This window comes from Perognathus longimembris, chromosome 3 (assembly GCF_023159225.1).
Source record: "Perognathus longimembris pacificus isolate PPM17 chromosome 3, ASM2315922v1, whole genome shotgun sequence".
Lineage (NCBI taxonomy): Eukaryota > Metazoa > Chordata > Mammalia > Rodentia > Heteromyidae > Perognathus > Perognathus longimembris.
Window position 1 is genome coordinate 75,644,940 of NC_063163.1, and position 14,382 is coordinate 75,659,321.

The window sequence follows — 14,382 nt, forward strand, 5'->3', positions numbered from 1 at the left end:
CTCACCTATCAGAGTTTGCTTTTTATTTTTATTGGTTTTATTTTGAATTGCTTTGATGACCAGATTGAAGTAGATTTTGTAAAAAGTGCATTGAAACCAGGTGCTGGTGGCTCACTTCTGTAATCCTAGCTACTCAGGAGGCTGAGATCTGAGGGGTTCAAAGCCAGCCTGGACAGAAAAGTCTAAGAGACTCTTATCTCCAATCATCTACCCAAAATAGCTAGAAGTGGAGCTGTGGCTCAGGGGGTAGAGTGCACTGGCCTTGAGCAAAAAAAAGGTCAGTGACAGTGCCCAGGCCAAGTTCCAGTGCCTGGCACACACACACACACACACACACACACACACACACACACACTGCATTGGCCATTTGTGATTATTTTTAGTGTGTTTCTGTAGTTTTTACTGTGTGTGTGTGTGTGTGTGTGTGTGTGTATGTGTGTTGGTTCTGGCTCCTGTGTCCCATTCAATAACTGTGCATTAAGGATAATAACTCCTTGTGACACAGGATAGATTTCTTTTCCTCAGCTTGCTGAGTTTTTTTTTTTGTTGTTGTTTGTTTATTTACTCTTTTCTTGGGGTGTTAGACAGTGGGGACCCAGGGCTCTCCTGCCTGCTACAATGCACCCAACCTGGGGTGAATTCCAAGGAGGGAAGGCAGCTTTTCCTGCCTCTGGTCACTGGCCAGAAAAGCCATCAGTGGTTTCTCGGCAGCCACCCAGCTGCTTCCAGCTGGCTGCTGGGGATTCCTGCTCTCCTCCTGGTCGGCTTTCAAGAGGTCTGGCCCTACAGGGACTTCCTTCCACTCTGATTGGGACCTTTCCTTCCCAGGAGGCTAAGATGACCTGAGTTTTCCAGCCCTTACCTCCAACTCCACCCTCAGATATATTCCAGCTTCTTTTCCCCAGGATGGGATTTAGATGCTAATTTTGGAAAGGAGACCCTTCCAGAAAGCCATTCCTAGACTGGGTTCTAGGCCCTTCCTGACAGGGACGGAAGCTGGTACTGCATTTCTTAGCTTGAAAGCTCTGTTCTCTGCTGTGGCTCAAAGTGGTAGAGCACTAGCCTTGAGCAAAAGGGCTCAGGGACACCTCCAAGTCCAGAGTTCAAGCCCCATGACCAACTCCCCCCCCCCAAAAAAAGTATCCCAATGAGAAGGACAAGTAGTCCCTACCTTTCTTTTGAGATCAGGATGACCCCTCCCCTTCCAGGCACCCCCAGGCCACCCCATAAATAAACATCCAAACTCTGGGCTTCTGAAAGAGGACATTGTGTCACTGTGGTCTTTTGTTGGAGGCCTGGTCTTAATGTGTGGTACCGGCTGGACCTTCCCACCTCAGCTTCAGCAGTACTTGGGGCCTGGAACCTACAGGCCCTTGAGGATTATTTACTTACTTATTTATTGTGCTGGTCCTGGGCTTGAACTCAGGGCTTGGGTGCTATCTCTGAGCTTTTTTACTCAAGGCTGGCACTCTCCCGCTTGAGCCACAGCACTACTTATCGGCAAAAAAAAGAAAAAAAAAGTCTTTAGGGACGACACAAACAGGACCAGTAAGTAGTTCCCGGGGACTCCAGGACCCTGTTCCTCAGGTGGGGTGAGCAGGCCCGGGGCGAGTTCGGGGCCAGGTCCCCAGAGCGACCTCTGCTCCTTTAAGGCGGGAGCGGGAGGGGCTTGGCGGGCCGGAAGGCTTGCGTCACCGTCACCGGGAAGGCGGGTGTTGTCGGAGGTCCTAGGCACTTTGGTCCTTAAGGCGGGCCCCCAGGCGGGGTCTAGGAGGCGGGCCCGGACAGCCGGACGCGCTCCTCCCCTTTAATTCGCACGTAATGGGCGGGGCCTCCTGGGTGACGGCTCACTGCCTTTAAGGCGCGGCCCGCGTCCGCCGGCGGAAAAACGGCTTAAAGGCGACGCGTGGCGCGATGGCGGCGGCCCCGCACGCGCGCGGGTTGCGCGGACAGCCGACCCCTGGGTTGCTGCTGCTACTGCTGCTGGCATCGCCGCCTCCCGGGGGCCCCGCGGGCGCCGCCGCCTACTTCCCGGAGGAGCGCTGGAGCCCGGAGTCGCCGCTGCAGGCGCCCCGCGTGCTCATCGCGCTGCTGGCGCGGAACTCGGCCCACGCGCTGCCCGCCACGCTGGGCGCGCTGGAGCGGTTGCGGCACCCGCGGGAGCGCATGGCGCTGTGGTGAGGCCCCGCTTCCTCGGGCCCCGCGCCCCCGTCCGGGCCCCCGCATGCCGCCCCGTCCCCGCTCCCCGAGCCCCGCGTCCCCGGGCCCCGCGTCCCGCCCCGGCCCCGCTCCCCGAGGTGGCGGCGTCCCGAACCCAGTCAGGAAGTCCTAACACCGAGCCTCCCCGCCCCCCGTGTGGCCGTGGGGACACTGAGGCACCCCACACTGCTCTGATGGCCATGTGCACGCGCAGGGTGGCCACGGACCACAACGCAGACAACACGTCCGCCGTGCTGCGGGAGTGGCTGGTGGCTGTGAAGAGCCTGTACCACTCCGTGGAGTGGCGGCCGGCCGAGGAGCCCAGGTGAGCGCAACCCGCCTCACCGCAGCCCGGCCTGCTGTGCCCCAGCTCTGCCCATTGCGCCCCAGCCCAGCCCGCTGCACCCCAGCTCTGCCCGCTGTCCCCCAGCCCTGCCCATTGCATCCCAGCTCTACCCGCTGCCCCCCAGCCCTGCCCATTGCACCCCAGCGCTGCCCGCTACCCCCAGCCCTACCCATTGCACCCCAGCGCTGCCTGCTGTCCCCCAGCCCTGCCCATTGCACCCCAGTGCTGCCTGCTGCCCCCCAGCCCTGCCCATTGCACCCCAGCGCTGCCTGCTGCCCCCCAGCCCTGCCCATTGCACCCCAGTGCTGCCTGCTGCCCCCTAGCCCTGCCCATTGCATCCCAGCGCTGCCCGCTGCCCCCCAGCCTGGCCTCCCTGCCCCCCCAGCCCGGCCCACTTCCCCCTGGCCCTGCCCACTGTTACCTGGCTCTGTTCACACACCTACCTGTTGTCTGTTACTGAGACCTCTAACCCTCAGCCTGTCTCCAGCTTCACCTCACCTCCTGAGGCTTCCACCACACAGATAAGACACTTACGACCTCTCTTGGGTGTGACCTCCCTTCTTGTCTACCAGAGTACAAGGAAGCTACATACCCACCCAGTCCCCTCCTTCCACCCTCTTACACTCCACTTCCTGTCCAGACAGGGAGCCTGAGGCAGGGTCTGAGTTCTACCCCAGGTCAACTTCCCAGCCACTGTGAGTGCTTCTCTCCTGCCTCCCTCTCTTGATGGATCTGACTGTCTGCCCCAGGACCCTTTGCATGTGTGATGCTGCTGCCGCAGCTGCTGGTCAGGATCTCCTTCGCTCCTCTCCTCTGCCTCATGCTCTCCTCCTAGCCTCTAGACCAGCTTGGGAGGTCTCCCATCACCCTGAGAGGACCCCAGTGCCCCTTCTCAGTTCCTCACACACCGGTGTCTCCACAGGTCCTACCCTGATGAGGAGGGACCCAAACACTGGTCCGACTCCCGCTATGAGCATGTCATGAAGTTGCGCCAGGCAGCCCTGAAGGCAGCCCGGGATATGTGGGCCGATTACATCCTGGTCAGTGTTGTTGGTGGCCAGGGGGCAACAAGGGTCATGGGGTGGCTGAGGGGCAACAGGGAGGCCAGGAGTCCCGGAAGCAGGGCCCCACGTGGACAGTTACCAGGACAGGTGGGTCAGGGAGCACCGGAGGTGACTGCTCGCTGGTGGTGGAGCCAGGCTCTTGGGCCACCAGGGTCTTGTGTGGTCTCAGTGCGGCAGGCACATGTGTGACTCCAATGCTTGGAAGGTGAGGGCAGGAGGATGACAGGCTCCAGGCCAGCCTGGCCTGCACAGCAGGACCTTGGTCTGGCTCAGGTACTGCAGAGGAGGTCACTGGGGCTGAGCCATGGAGCCTGGTGGGGCAGGGCTGGGTGCTTGCTCTTTGCTGGTGCTGTGGTCGAGGTGTGGATCGGGGCATCGCTGGGCCTGTAGGCATAGGGATAGGAGCCCCTCACACCTGCTGGCTCAGGGTAGGCACGTGAATGTGCCCAGCTCAGGGCCTCGCAGGGTAGCAGCGGCCATGGCTGGTGTGTGAGCCCTGGAGGGCTGGCCCCAACATGTGAGTTCCAACAGCCCCTGTGGCTGCCCTGGGGCACAGGAGGCCAAGGCGGGGAATAGGGTGCAGCTGGCACTGGGCATGGTGTCCGGGCTGGTGGTGGTGAGGCTCTGTCCTGCTGGGGAAGGTGGCCGGTACTGGCTGGTGATGGCGCAGGCGTGTCTGCTGCCCACTGGAGACCCGCAGAGGTAGATCTTGCTCTTTCTGGAACCTTCCACACATAGGCACTGTGTCTTGTGCCCTGGGTTTGGCTTTTGTGGTCTGGGGTTGGCCTGTTTTCGCCTTTTCCCCCCAGGAAACCTGGCTGGAACTCAGGATGCTGCCTGGAAACTGAAAGCAAGTTGTTTTTTTTTTTTTTTTTTTTGGCCAGTCCTGGGCTTGGACTCAGGGCCTGAGCACTGTCCCTGGCTTCCTTTTGCTCAAGGCTAGCACTCTGCCACTTGAGCCACAGCGCCACTTCTGGCTTTTTCTATATATGTGGTGCTGGGGAATTGAACCCAGGGCCTCATGTATATGAGGCAAGCTCTCTTGCCACTAGGCCATATCCCCAGCCCTGAAAGCAAGTTTTGATACAAAGTTATATTTTGTTTAACTGGGGGCTCCTATGTTAGAACATGATGATGGAAAAATTATTAGAAAGGTCTAGATTCCTTTATGAAAAAAGCTGTGCATATATACTGGAAGGAAAAAAATCCCTACCTGGTGTCACCCCACTGTGGAGGTGCCCCTCACCCCAGATCCCCCAATTCCAAGTGATCACAGCCCACCACCACATTATGGTCTGCTTCCAGCAGGGAGCCCCAGCCCCCAGGCCCTGGCAGCCCACCCACCCCACTTCCTGTCCTGCACTTCCCTTCTGCTAGCATCTGGCCCAGATCCTGCACCTGTCACTTACTGCCACAATTGTGGAGTGTGTAGTCCACTTGTGGACGTGTGTGCTACATCTGTGACTACGCGTGTGGTCAGGTCGGAGGGGTGCGCAGCTCGCCCCCTCCACATCCTCGCCACCCTGCAAGCAGAGCCACGGAGGGCTTGTCGCGTCTGGCTCCTGCCACCTCTCTTCCCAAGCTCCTCTGCCACATGGCCACGTCACGTGGGTTTCCTGTGGTTGTCCTGTGGCCCCCCCCCATGGCACTGGATTTGAACTTAGGGGTCTCACTTGCCAGGCAAGCGCTGTGCTGCTGAGCCACGCGTAGCCCTTGGCGTGGCTGCCATACCTGTACACTGCTCAGCTGCAAGCAGGCAACTGGCCCTGTACCTCCCCACTTCTGTGGCTCCTGCCCCCACTCTGGCCTTGGCCACGACCACCAGGCATGCCTGGCATGTCCCTTTGCCACACTGACCACCCGTGAATGTCGCGCAGTTTGTGGATGCAGACAACCTGATCACCAACCCCGACATGCTGAGCCTGCTTATTGCCGAGAACAAGACGGTGGTGGCACCTATGCTGGACTCCCGGGCCGCATACTCCAACTTCTGGTGTGGCATGACCTCCCAGGTAGGTTGGGCCTGGGCTGCCACGCTGCAGACCCAGCTGCTGAGGAAGGGATCACCATTGTCCTAAGCTCACACAACTCTTTGGTGAGGGTTCTCAGGATGGAGTTCAGGCATGGCTCGGTCTGGAAGGCCTTACTTTCCCCATCCATTATGTGGCTTTATTCTCAGGCTGCTCAGGGATAAAAGCCCAGTCACAGTCCACTCTGACTGGGTCATTCAGGCTCCTGTTATCCAATGCAAGGCTCTTATTGGCCAGGCCTGGTTACAAGTCTCACTCTAAGACTTGAGATGGGGGCTGGGGATATGGCCTAGTGGCAAGAGTGCCTGCCTCATATACATGAGGCCCTGGGTTCAATTCCCCAGCACCCACATATACAGAAAATGGCCAGAAGTGGCACTGTGGCTCATGTGGCAGAGTGCTAGCCTTGAGCAAAAGGAAGCCAGGGACAGTGCTCAGGCCCTGAGTCCAAGCCCCAGGACTGGCCAAAAAAAAACCCAAAAAACAAAAAAAGACTTGAGATGGGGTTGTGGACAAAGCCAGGCAAAGGGAGGGGCAGGGGCCTGCTGTCAGGACACTGTCCTGCACTGTATCTGCTTGCTTCTCTGGGGGTGCTAGAGACAGGATCTGGGGCCTCACACACACCAGGCAGGGCACCACAGCACCCCACACAGTGTTCTTTGCATTTGATTCAAGTGAAATTTGTATAGCACAGAATTCACCGTGTGTGTGTGTGTGTGTGTGTGTATGCGCGCACACGCATGCACACATATCCCGGGGCTTGAACACAGGGCCTGAGAGCTGTCCCTGAGGTTTTAATTTTTTTGCTAAAGGCATGAGCCACGAGCCTCTAGTAAAAATTCACCATTTTAGGTGTGTACACATGCACATCTGAGGAAAGCTGGGAGGAGGGCACAGAATGAGTGGAAGGCGGGTGAAAAATACAGCTGGGGGCCCAACAGCTTCACTGGACATTGATGAAAGTGAACTAAGCAGCTCAAGGGTGGGGAGGGGAGGGAGGGAATCAGAGAGAAAGAGGAACAGATACTAAGCAAAAGGAAAGAAATGAACACATCACCCGACCTATATAAAGTTAACCTTGCATAGGGTACTGAGTTTGAGTCTTGGTCTTGGACCAAAAAAAAATCTCATGAAAATCCTTATGTACTGCCAGCGCCGGTGGCTCACGCCTGTCATGCCAGCTACACAGGAGTCTGAGGCCTGAGGCTCACAGTTTGGAGCCAGCCTGGTGCTGGTGTTGGGGTGATGTGTGGTGCTGTACCTTCAGTGGCCTCTGTGTCCTGGCAGGGTTACTACAGGCGCACCCCTGCCTACATCCCCATCCGCAAACGAGACCGGCGGGGCTGCTTCGCAGTGCCCATGGTCCACTCCACCTTCCTCATCGACCTCCGGAAGGCCTCATCCCGGAGCTTAGCCTTCTACCCGCCCCACCCTGACTACACCTGGTCCTTCGATGACATCATGGTCTTCGCCTTCTCCTGTAAGCAGGCAGGTACGGTGTGGCAGGCAAGCTCTGGTTATCTCGATCTCACACAGAGCAAGTTCAAGCATAGCACACAGAATGTTCAAAGAGAACAATGGCAGGGTGCCGGGCAGGCTTCAGGTACAGCTGTATCCAGGTGTCTAGACAGCGGCTCCAGGCTCTGGGCCCCTCCAGCCCTGCTTCCTGGCTGGGATTTCTGTCTGCACACTTTTCAGTGCTCTCCTGGTTTTCTGTAGTTGAGCCTGTGTGCACTGTGTGCAGGGCTGTTCCGAGACCCCCGCTGGGCTCTTGAAATGCATGCATAGGGCGCCCCTCCCTGTGTGCACACACCTGTGGCAGTTACGTGTGTAGGTCAGGCATGGTGCAAGATGAACACTAATACAGGGTGCATGCCTGGCGCTGGAGGCTGAGGTTGGAGGATGGAAGGCTGAGGCCACCTTGCTACAGAGCCAGCTCCAGTCTCACGAGATGGACAACGAATTTTAGGAACTTACTTAAAAGCCACGATTGGTTTCTGGAATTTCCCATTTAGCATTTTCGGAGTGAGTAACTGAAACCATGGAAGTGAAACCCTGACTTGGAGTTCGGCGGAGTTAGGAAAACCAGGTGCCCTATGCCGCCTGCTGAGCCCCAAAGCGGAAGTTGGGGCTCACTTCCGCTCTGCAAACTTGTTATATTTCTACATAATTGCAACAGAAAAAAAAAATCCAGAAAAATGCTGATGTTTGGGGGCCAGAACCCACGCGGGCATGGAGCCTCCCGTGCCCGCTCCAGGAGGTGGAGGCAGGAGGGAGGCCCCAGGCCTGGCTTGGAGGAGGGGGGAGACATGCCCGAGGGGCCCTGCCGACCCTGTGGAGCTGACTCCACGCCCCCGGAGGGGCCCACTGCCCGCTCAGGGCCAGCAGCAGGGCACGGGCAACACTGAGCTCTTGAGCTGAGGAAAATAGATAGTGTGGCTCCTCAGTGAGAGCTTGCTGACCGTGTATGAGGCCCTGTATTCCGACCCCAGCACCACAAATGAATTAATTAAAACAAAATTACCTGAGTGCTGCAGCTCATGCCTGTAATCCCAGCTACTTGGGGGATGGAGCTCAGGAATATGGAAGGTTAAGGCCGATCCAGGCAAAGAGAGAGGACACCCGCACCCACCATCTCAGCCAATAAGCCAGGCACTGAGGCGCACATCTGCCACCCCAGCAATGTGGGATTGTAATGGAAGCAAGCAGGGCAGGGTGGGCTGAGTGGTACAGTAAGTCCAGGAAAAGTGGAAGACCCGGGGCTCACACCCAGGTACCTCAAGTGTGTTTCTGCTCAGGTTCTGGGTTGTGGATTTCCGGGACAGCTTGTTGGTTGTGGTGGTGGTTGTGGCTGGCGTCCATGGGGTCTCAGTGTGCTGCCCAGGCCGAGGGGCGCCTCTCGCCTCCTCTCATTGCGTGGCCCAGCTGGGTTGCAGTGCGTGGCCGGACTGACACCTCTGGCTCCCTCCCGGCAGAGGTGCAGATGTACGTGTGCAACAAGGAGGTGTTCGGCTTCCTGCCCGTGCCATTGCGCGCCCACAGCACCCTGCAGGATGAGGCGGAGAGCTTCCTGCACACGCAGCTGGAGGTCATGGGTGAGTGATGACACCTACGGGCCCACCATGATCCGCACTCACGTGTGGTCCCAAGGCTCGCTGGGGGGGTCAGGGTGGGCTTCCTGGGGGAGCTGCAGGGGCAGGAGCTTGCCGGAAAGGAGGTGGCCGCCAAAGGCAGCAGCCAGCTGAAGCCCAGGAGGCTTTTTCTGTGGTTTATGAAGTGCTGAGGAATCCAACCCAGGGCCTTGTGCATGCTAGGCAAGCACTCTACCGCTAAGCCACATTCTCAGCAAGATGGATTCTTTTCCTCTAAGTACTTGCATGAGTTCCTTTGGAAAAGCGTTGTTCCCCAAGATCTCTGGAAGCAGCCACCGATCCCTGTGCACCCTGAAATCCTTGGATGCTTAGCTCCTTTGAGTGAAGTGGCTCGGCGTCCACAGGGAGCTTGAGCATTTGCATAGTCACTGTGTATTTGCATGGAGCTTCCTGTTTGCTTAGAATGTCCATTTGCATAGTAGAACATTTGCATAACCCCCAAGCACTTGCATCACTGCTGTGCATTTGCATAGACCCTCCCATTTTGCCTAGACAGCTGATTTGCATAGCCCATGTACATTTGCACAAACTTCTCATTTGCATAGTCTGCTTTGCTCCTGGACTTTCCCAGGCTCTGATACAAAGTGGTGCCTGGCCCGCTTTGCTACACTGTAGCACTGTACCTCCTTATCATCAGAGCATCACCTCCTTGTTATCATCAGAGCATCACACAGCATGGCTGTACCAGAGAGAGAGAGAGAGAGAGAGATCAGCTTCAGGATGGCTCATCTGTCCCTGAGCCAGAAGATTGAGGTATAAAAGCCATTGCTGCACAGTATTTGGTGCTGTGTCTAGCCACACACAGGTTTTCCCTCAGCTGTGCCGTGTGTCTCCCTGGCCACGTGGCCACCGTGTCTGTCAGTCTTCTCCTGGCCCCTGTGTTGGGGTGAGCCATGGTGCCCATGGAGCCCAGAGCCGCAGTTCCTCCCCAGCAGGAAGCTCAGGGCTCCTGGGCTGGGCAGAAGCTGGGATTCACAGAATCCATGATGGACATCCAGCGCTGAGGGAGGGGCCCTGCTCCCCTCCCCACCCCTGCTCCTCTGGGAGGAGCCTATTCTGAGCATCTCAGGATGAGAACCACTGCGTAACTATTTGGAGGATCCGGTGTCTTCCCAGATGGCTGCTTTATGGGTCCCAGCTGGGTGGGTGACCACCACACACCACACCCCTTCATTCCAAGTGTCTGCTGAGCCTGCCTGGATACCAAGTCCTGAGCTGGGTGCCAGAGACAGTGTGAGCCATCAGACCCGCATCCTCACCATGAGCTCACAGAACAGGCAGGGGAGCAAGAAGAGGTGCCCACCCAGTCTGTGGGTCTGCGATCCCCCAGTCCCCAGGGCATCATAGCTAAGCATCTGTGGGTGAGCAGGAGAGGATGGTGGCTCTGGGCTGGTGCTTAGCATGAGCAAAGGTCCTGTGGTAGAATTGGGCGGTGTACAGTGGAGTCAGCAAACTGAGGCAGGCCTGGCTGTGCTGTTGGGAGAAATCTGTGTTGTGGAGGCCCAGGGTTGCCAAACTCCAGCACTCCAGGATTCCTCTGCCCCCGCCCCCCTCAGTGAAGCACTCGCCTGTGGAGTACTCGCGCTTCATCTCTGCACCCACCAGGACTCCCGACAAGATGGGCTTCGATGAGGTGGGCTGGTTCTCCTGGGGGCCAGAGCTGGTGTGGGCTGGGTTCTCCACGTGGGCTGAGGTCAGGCCATGGGCCTGTTCTGTGGGACTGGGGTCGGGGCGTGGGCCGGCTTTCCCCAGGGCTGGGGTCAGGGCGTTGGCCTTGCTGCCCTGGGTCCAAGCCAGGTGGTGTGTGCCAGGTATTCATGATCAACCTGCAGCGGCGCCAGGACCGGCGGGCGCGCATGCTGCGGGCGCTGGAAGAGCAGGAGATCGCCTGCCGCCTGGTAGATGCGGTGGACGGCAAGTGAGGCGATGGGCGGGGGGGGGGGTAGCTGGGAGGGCTGGGGACGGAGGGGCTGCAGGGAGGGGCTGTCTCCCTCCTGACACCCCTCCTTCCCTCCCCCATCCCCCTTTGTGTCCTCTCTGCCCTGCAGAGCCATGAACACCAGCCAGGTGGAGGAGCTGGGCATCCAGATGCTGCCTGGGTACCGCGACCCCTACCACGGGCGGCCACTGACCAAGGGGGAGCTGGGCTGCTTCCTCAGCCACTACAACATCTGGAAGGAGGTGGGCCAGGGTGGGAGCTCCTCTTGGATGTGGGGAGGGGCTGGGGCTCCACAGACAAGCGTTGTTTGGTGGCCACTTTGCCCCAGGGCCTCTTAAGTGGATACCTCTGCCCTTCCAGTTGTGGAAACTGAGGCTGGGGACACAGTGACCATGCCTGGCATTTTCCACTGGAAGTGACAGCTGCAGTGCCCCTAACTCCCTCCCCCGAGACCCATGCCAGGAGGTGAGGCGTGGTCTGACCAGCTTCAGATCTGTCGCCCGGGCCTGGGGGGCGGGGGGATTGAGTGCCAGGTGCTCTTGGCCACCCTCCGTTCCCAAACTTCATTCCAGCAGAGGCTGCTTTGCAGCTGTAGTCCACCCCTACCATTTGGTGGGATGAGATAGAAAGGCACTTCCCAGCCTCAGTGTTCCAGAGGACAATCACAATCTTGGGAGCATTCTGGACTTCATCGAGCTATTGCTCAACACCTGCTGTGCGCCAGCCTGCTGGGCTGGAACCAGTGGCTGCTGTCCAGAGGCCGGGAGATAAGCTGGGAAGGAAGGAACAGTGTGTGGGTCCAGCAGGGTGGCCTTGTCTGCCTGTCCCAGGGCAGGGAGGGGGCACGGGGAGGCCTGGTGCCAGAGGCACAGCACCCGCAAAAGTCCTGGGTCGGAAAGGGCCCGCAGAGCAATAGACTGGCACCTTGGAAGTCGATCCACAGCTGGAGATAGTCAGGGTTGTGTTTGTTCTCTGGTGCTCCAGAGCCCCTAGCTTCAGGGACTGGCTGGGCCTTGGTGTCTGTGGCCGGACCTGGCCAGAGTCCTTTCCTCAGGTGGTGGATCGGGGGCTGCAGAAATCCCTTGTGTTTGAGGATGACCTGCGTTTTGAGATCTTCTTTAAGAGGCGTCTGATGAACCTCATGGAGGATGTGGAGCGGGAGGGCCTGGACTGGGACCTCATGTGAGTGGGATGGGGCGTGGCCAGTGCATGGGCGTGTCCTGTATGTGGCCTTGGGCCCGGGAACTGGAGCCCTGGACTGGGATGTGAAGGGCGTGGTCACGGCATGGGCGGGGCTTGTATGTGGCTATGGGCGGGGCTGGGCACTGGAACAGTAGCCCTGGGATGTGAGGGGGGGGGCCGGGGCGTGGCCAGGGTAGGGGTGTGGCCATGGGTCGGGATGGGCGAGGCCAGGCCCTGGAACCAGAGACCAGAAGTGGAATGTGCGTGGGGTGAGCGTGGCCAGCGCAGGGCTGGGGCCTGGACTCCCCAGGGCTGTGGCTGCGCCCCATTCTGGCCTCCATGGCACCCTCCTGCCGCAGAGAACTTGCTCTCCTGCCCTTCCGCGGCTTCATCCTCTTATTCACCGGGCCCTGTCTGCTCCCCAGCTTTGCTGGGCCCCTAGCTTCAGGAGCTCGCGTCTTCGGGTGGTGGCAGGTGACGGCCCCTGTCTCTGTCCCCCAGCTACGTGGGCCGGAAGCGGATGCAGGTAGAACACCCCGAGAAGGCCGTGCCCCGCGTTCGGAACCTGGTGGAGGCCGACTACTCGTACTGGACGCTGGGCTACGCCCTCTCCCTGCGGGGCGCACGCAAGCTGCTGGCCGCACGGCCGCTGGCCAAGATGCTGCCGGTGGACGAGTTCCTGCCGGTCATGTTCGACAAGCACCCGGTGTAAGTGGGCAGTGCTGGGCCGGGGGCGGCGTGGAGGGACCCTGCCCGCTTCCCCGTGCCCCGTGCCCTGGCTGAGCCCCAGGGAACGAGGCCTGCTTCCCCGTGCCGGCACAGGTCCGAGTACAAGGCCCACTTCTCCCCGCGCGACCTGCGTGCCTTCTCGGCGGAGCCCCTGCTCATCTACCCCACGCACTACACGGGGGACGACGGCTACGTAAGCGACACAGAGACTTCGGTGGTGTGGGACAACGAGGGCGTCAAGACCGACTGGGACCGAGCCAAGTCCCAGAAGATGCGCGAGCAGCAGGCGCTGAGCCGCGAGGCCGAGAACTCGGATGTGCTGCAGTCCCCGCTGGACAGCGCGGCCCGCGACGAGCTCTGACCCAGACGGTGGCCTCGGGCTGGGGCGGGAACCAGGCCCCGCATGCCAGGGGCAGGTCTTTGTGGGTGAAACCGGGCCTTACTGACACGCACACCTTCTTCACGTATTTATTGAGTGCCTACCGTGTGTTAGGCTTCAGGGGTGCTGCGGTGAGGAGCTGGCATTCACTCAGTCACAGTTGAAGTACCTGCTATGTGCCAGGTACTTGCGGAGACAGTTGTGTTGACGGAGTGCCTACTGTGTGAGGAAACGAACCCCAGACTGAACGATGCCTAATTGCCTTCTTCCCATCACAATGGGCAGGCACAGTGATGTTCAGCAATGTTACCTACTGTGTGCTGCAACACAGAAACAAAATCTGCCTCTCCTTACACCAAGCGTTTGTGGAGTGCTTATGGAGTACCAGGCATCGCAGGCTCCAGGCAGAGTTGAAAATAGCCAGCCCCATCTGGTCTGTGGGCAGACCATCTGCCCACTGCCGGGATGGAGGGGGCCCTTCGCTCCCTGGGGAGGATGCTCAGTCCCAGAGGCCACATGGCCCTTCAGGTCCCCGTAGTGGGGGCGCAGGACATGGGTGGGGGCTGGGTTCCCCCTACCCCATTCTGTTTTCTTGATGTCCTTGCCCTTGTGTCTCAGGTGTGGTCTCCACCTGACTGATCAAATCCTGTTGGCAAGACAGAGTGGGATCATGTGTTGGGGTGGGGGGGTGGGGATTCTGCCTTAAAAGCAGCCTCTGAGTTGAACCTTCCCAGCAGGAGCCCAGGGCCTGACCATCTGCAAGCCAGCACCAGCTGGGGATCTGGGCACTGCTGCTGTGGTGCTAGTGGATGACTTGCTTGTTGTTATTAAACGTGCCTGGCTGGTTGTTTCTGAGTTTTTCATCTCCCGGTCTGGGTGCCTCCCCCACTCCCTTGCAGGCAGGCAAGATTTGAAAGGCCTGTGGTGGCGCCACACACCTGTAACACCAGCCACAGGGAGAGATCAGGAGGATGGCAGTTCCAAGCCAGCCCAGGGAAACCAGACATAGTGGTCCATGCCAATAATTCCAGCTATGTGATTGGCACAGGTAGAAGGAGTGTAGTGTAGGTCAACCTGGGCAAAAATGCAAGATCCTGTCTGAAAAATAAGGAGACAGTCTGAGGCATGGCTCCAGTGTTAGATTACCAGCCATGAGGAAAAAATTTGTATGAGAGCATGAGGTGCTAAATTCAAGTTTCATTATCACAAAAAGACCCAAGATGGTGTCTTGAGGATACTCTAGGAGTCCCTGGTTAAGGGCGTAGACCCCAGGGAGGCGGCCCTGGGGCAGGGACCACCTTGGGGTACATGGGTTCTTTCTGGGTCAGATGTGTAAGAGCTCTGGGGTTGGGGGGGTGCATA

At 58.8% G+C, this 14,382-nt stretch overlaps 1 protein-coding gene across 1 annotated transcript; it reads left to right on the forward strand.

Annotated features, from left to right (window-relative positions):
- The first annotated feature begins 1,761 nt into the window (after window positions 1-1,761).
- Window positions 1,762-13,867, forward strand: Colgalt1 (collagen beta(1-O)galactosyltransferase 1). The gene is made up of 12 exons (XM_048342548.1): window positions 1,762-2,177; window positions 2,414-2,524; window positions 3,468-3,585; window positions 5,487-5,621; window positions 6,927-7,131; window positions 8,615-8,734; window positions 10,348-10,424; window positions 10,603-10,709; window positions 10,840-10,972; window positions 11,785-11,912; window positions 12,414-12,620; window positions 12,735-13,867. The coding sequence occupies exons 1-12, from the start codon at window positions 1,915-1,917 to the stop codon at window positions 13,000-13,002; spliced, it is 1,872 nt and encodes a 623-aa protein (XP_048198505.1). The 5' UTR covers window positions 1,762-1,914; the 3' UTR covers window positions 13,003-13,867.
- Window positions 13,868-14,382: the final 515 nt, after the last annotated feature.

What these genes read in the sequence shown, in the direction of transcription:
- Colgalt1 (XM_048342548.1), top strand. Translation starts at nt 1,915, where the DNA reads ATGGCGGCGGCCCCGCACGCGCGCGGGTTGCGCGGACAGCCGACCCCT. An exon ending in GTAGATGCGGTGGACGGCAA is followed by an intron (nt 10,710 to 10,839) that starts GTGAGGCGATGG and finishes TCTGCCCTGCAG; the next exon opens with AGCCATGAACACCAGCCAGG. An exon ending in ACTACAACATCTGGAAGGAG is followed by an intron (nt 10,973 to 11,784) that starts GTGGGCCAGGGT and finishes TCCTTTCCTCAG; the next exon opens with GTGGTGGATCGGGGGCTGCA.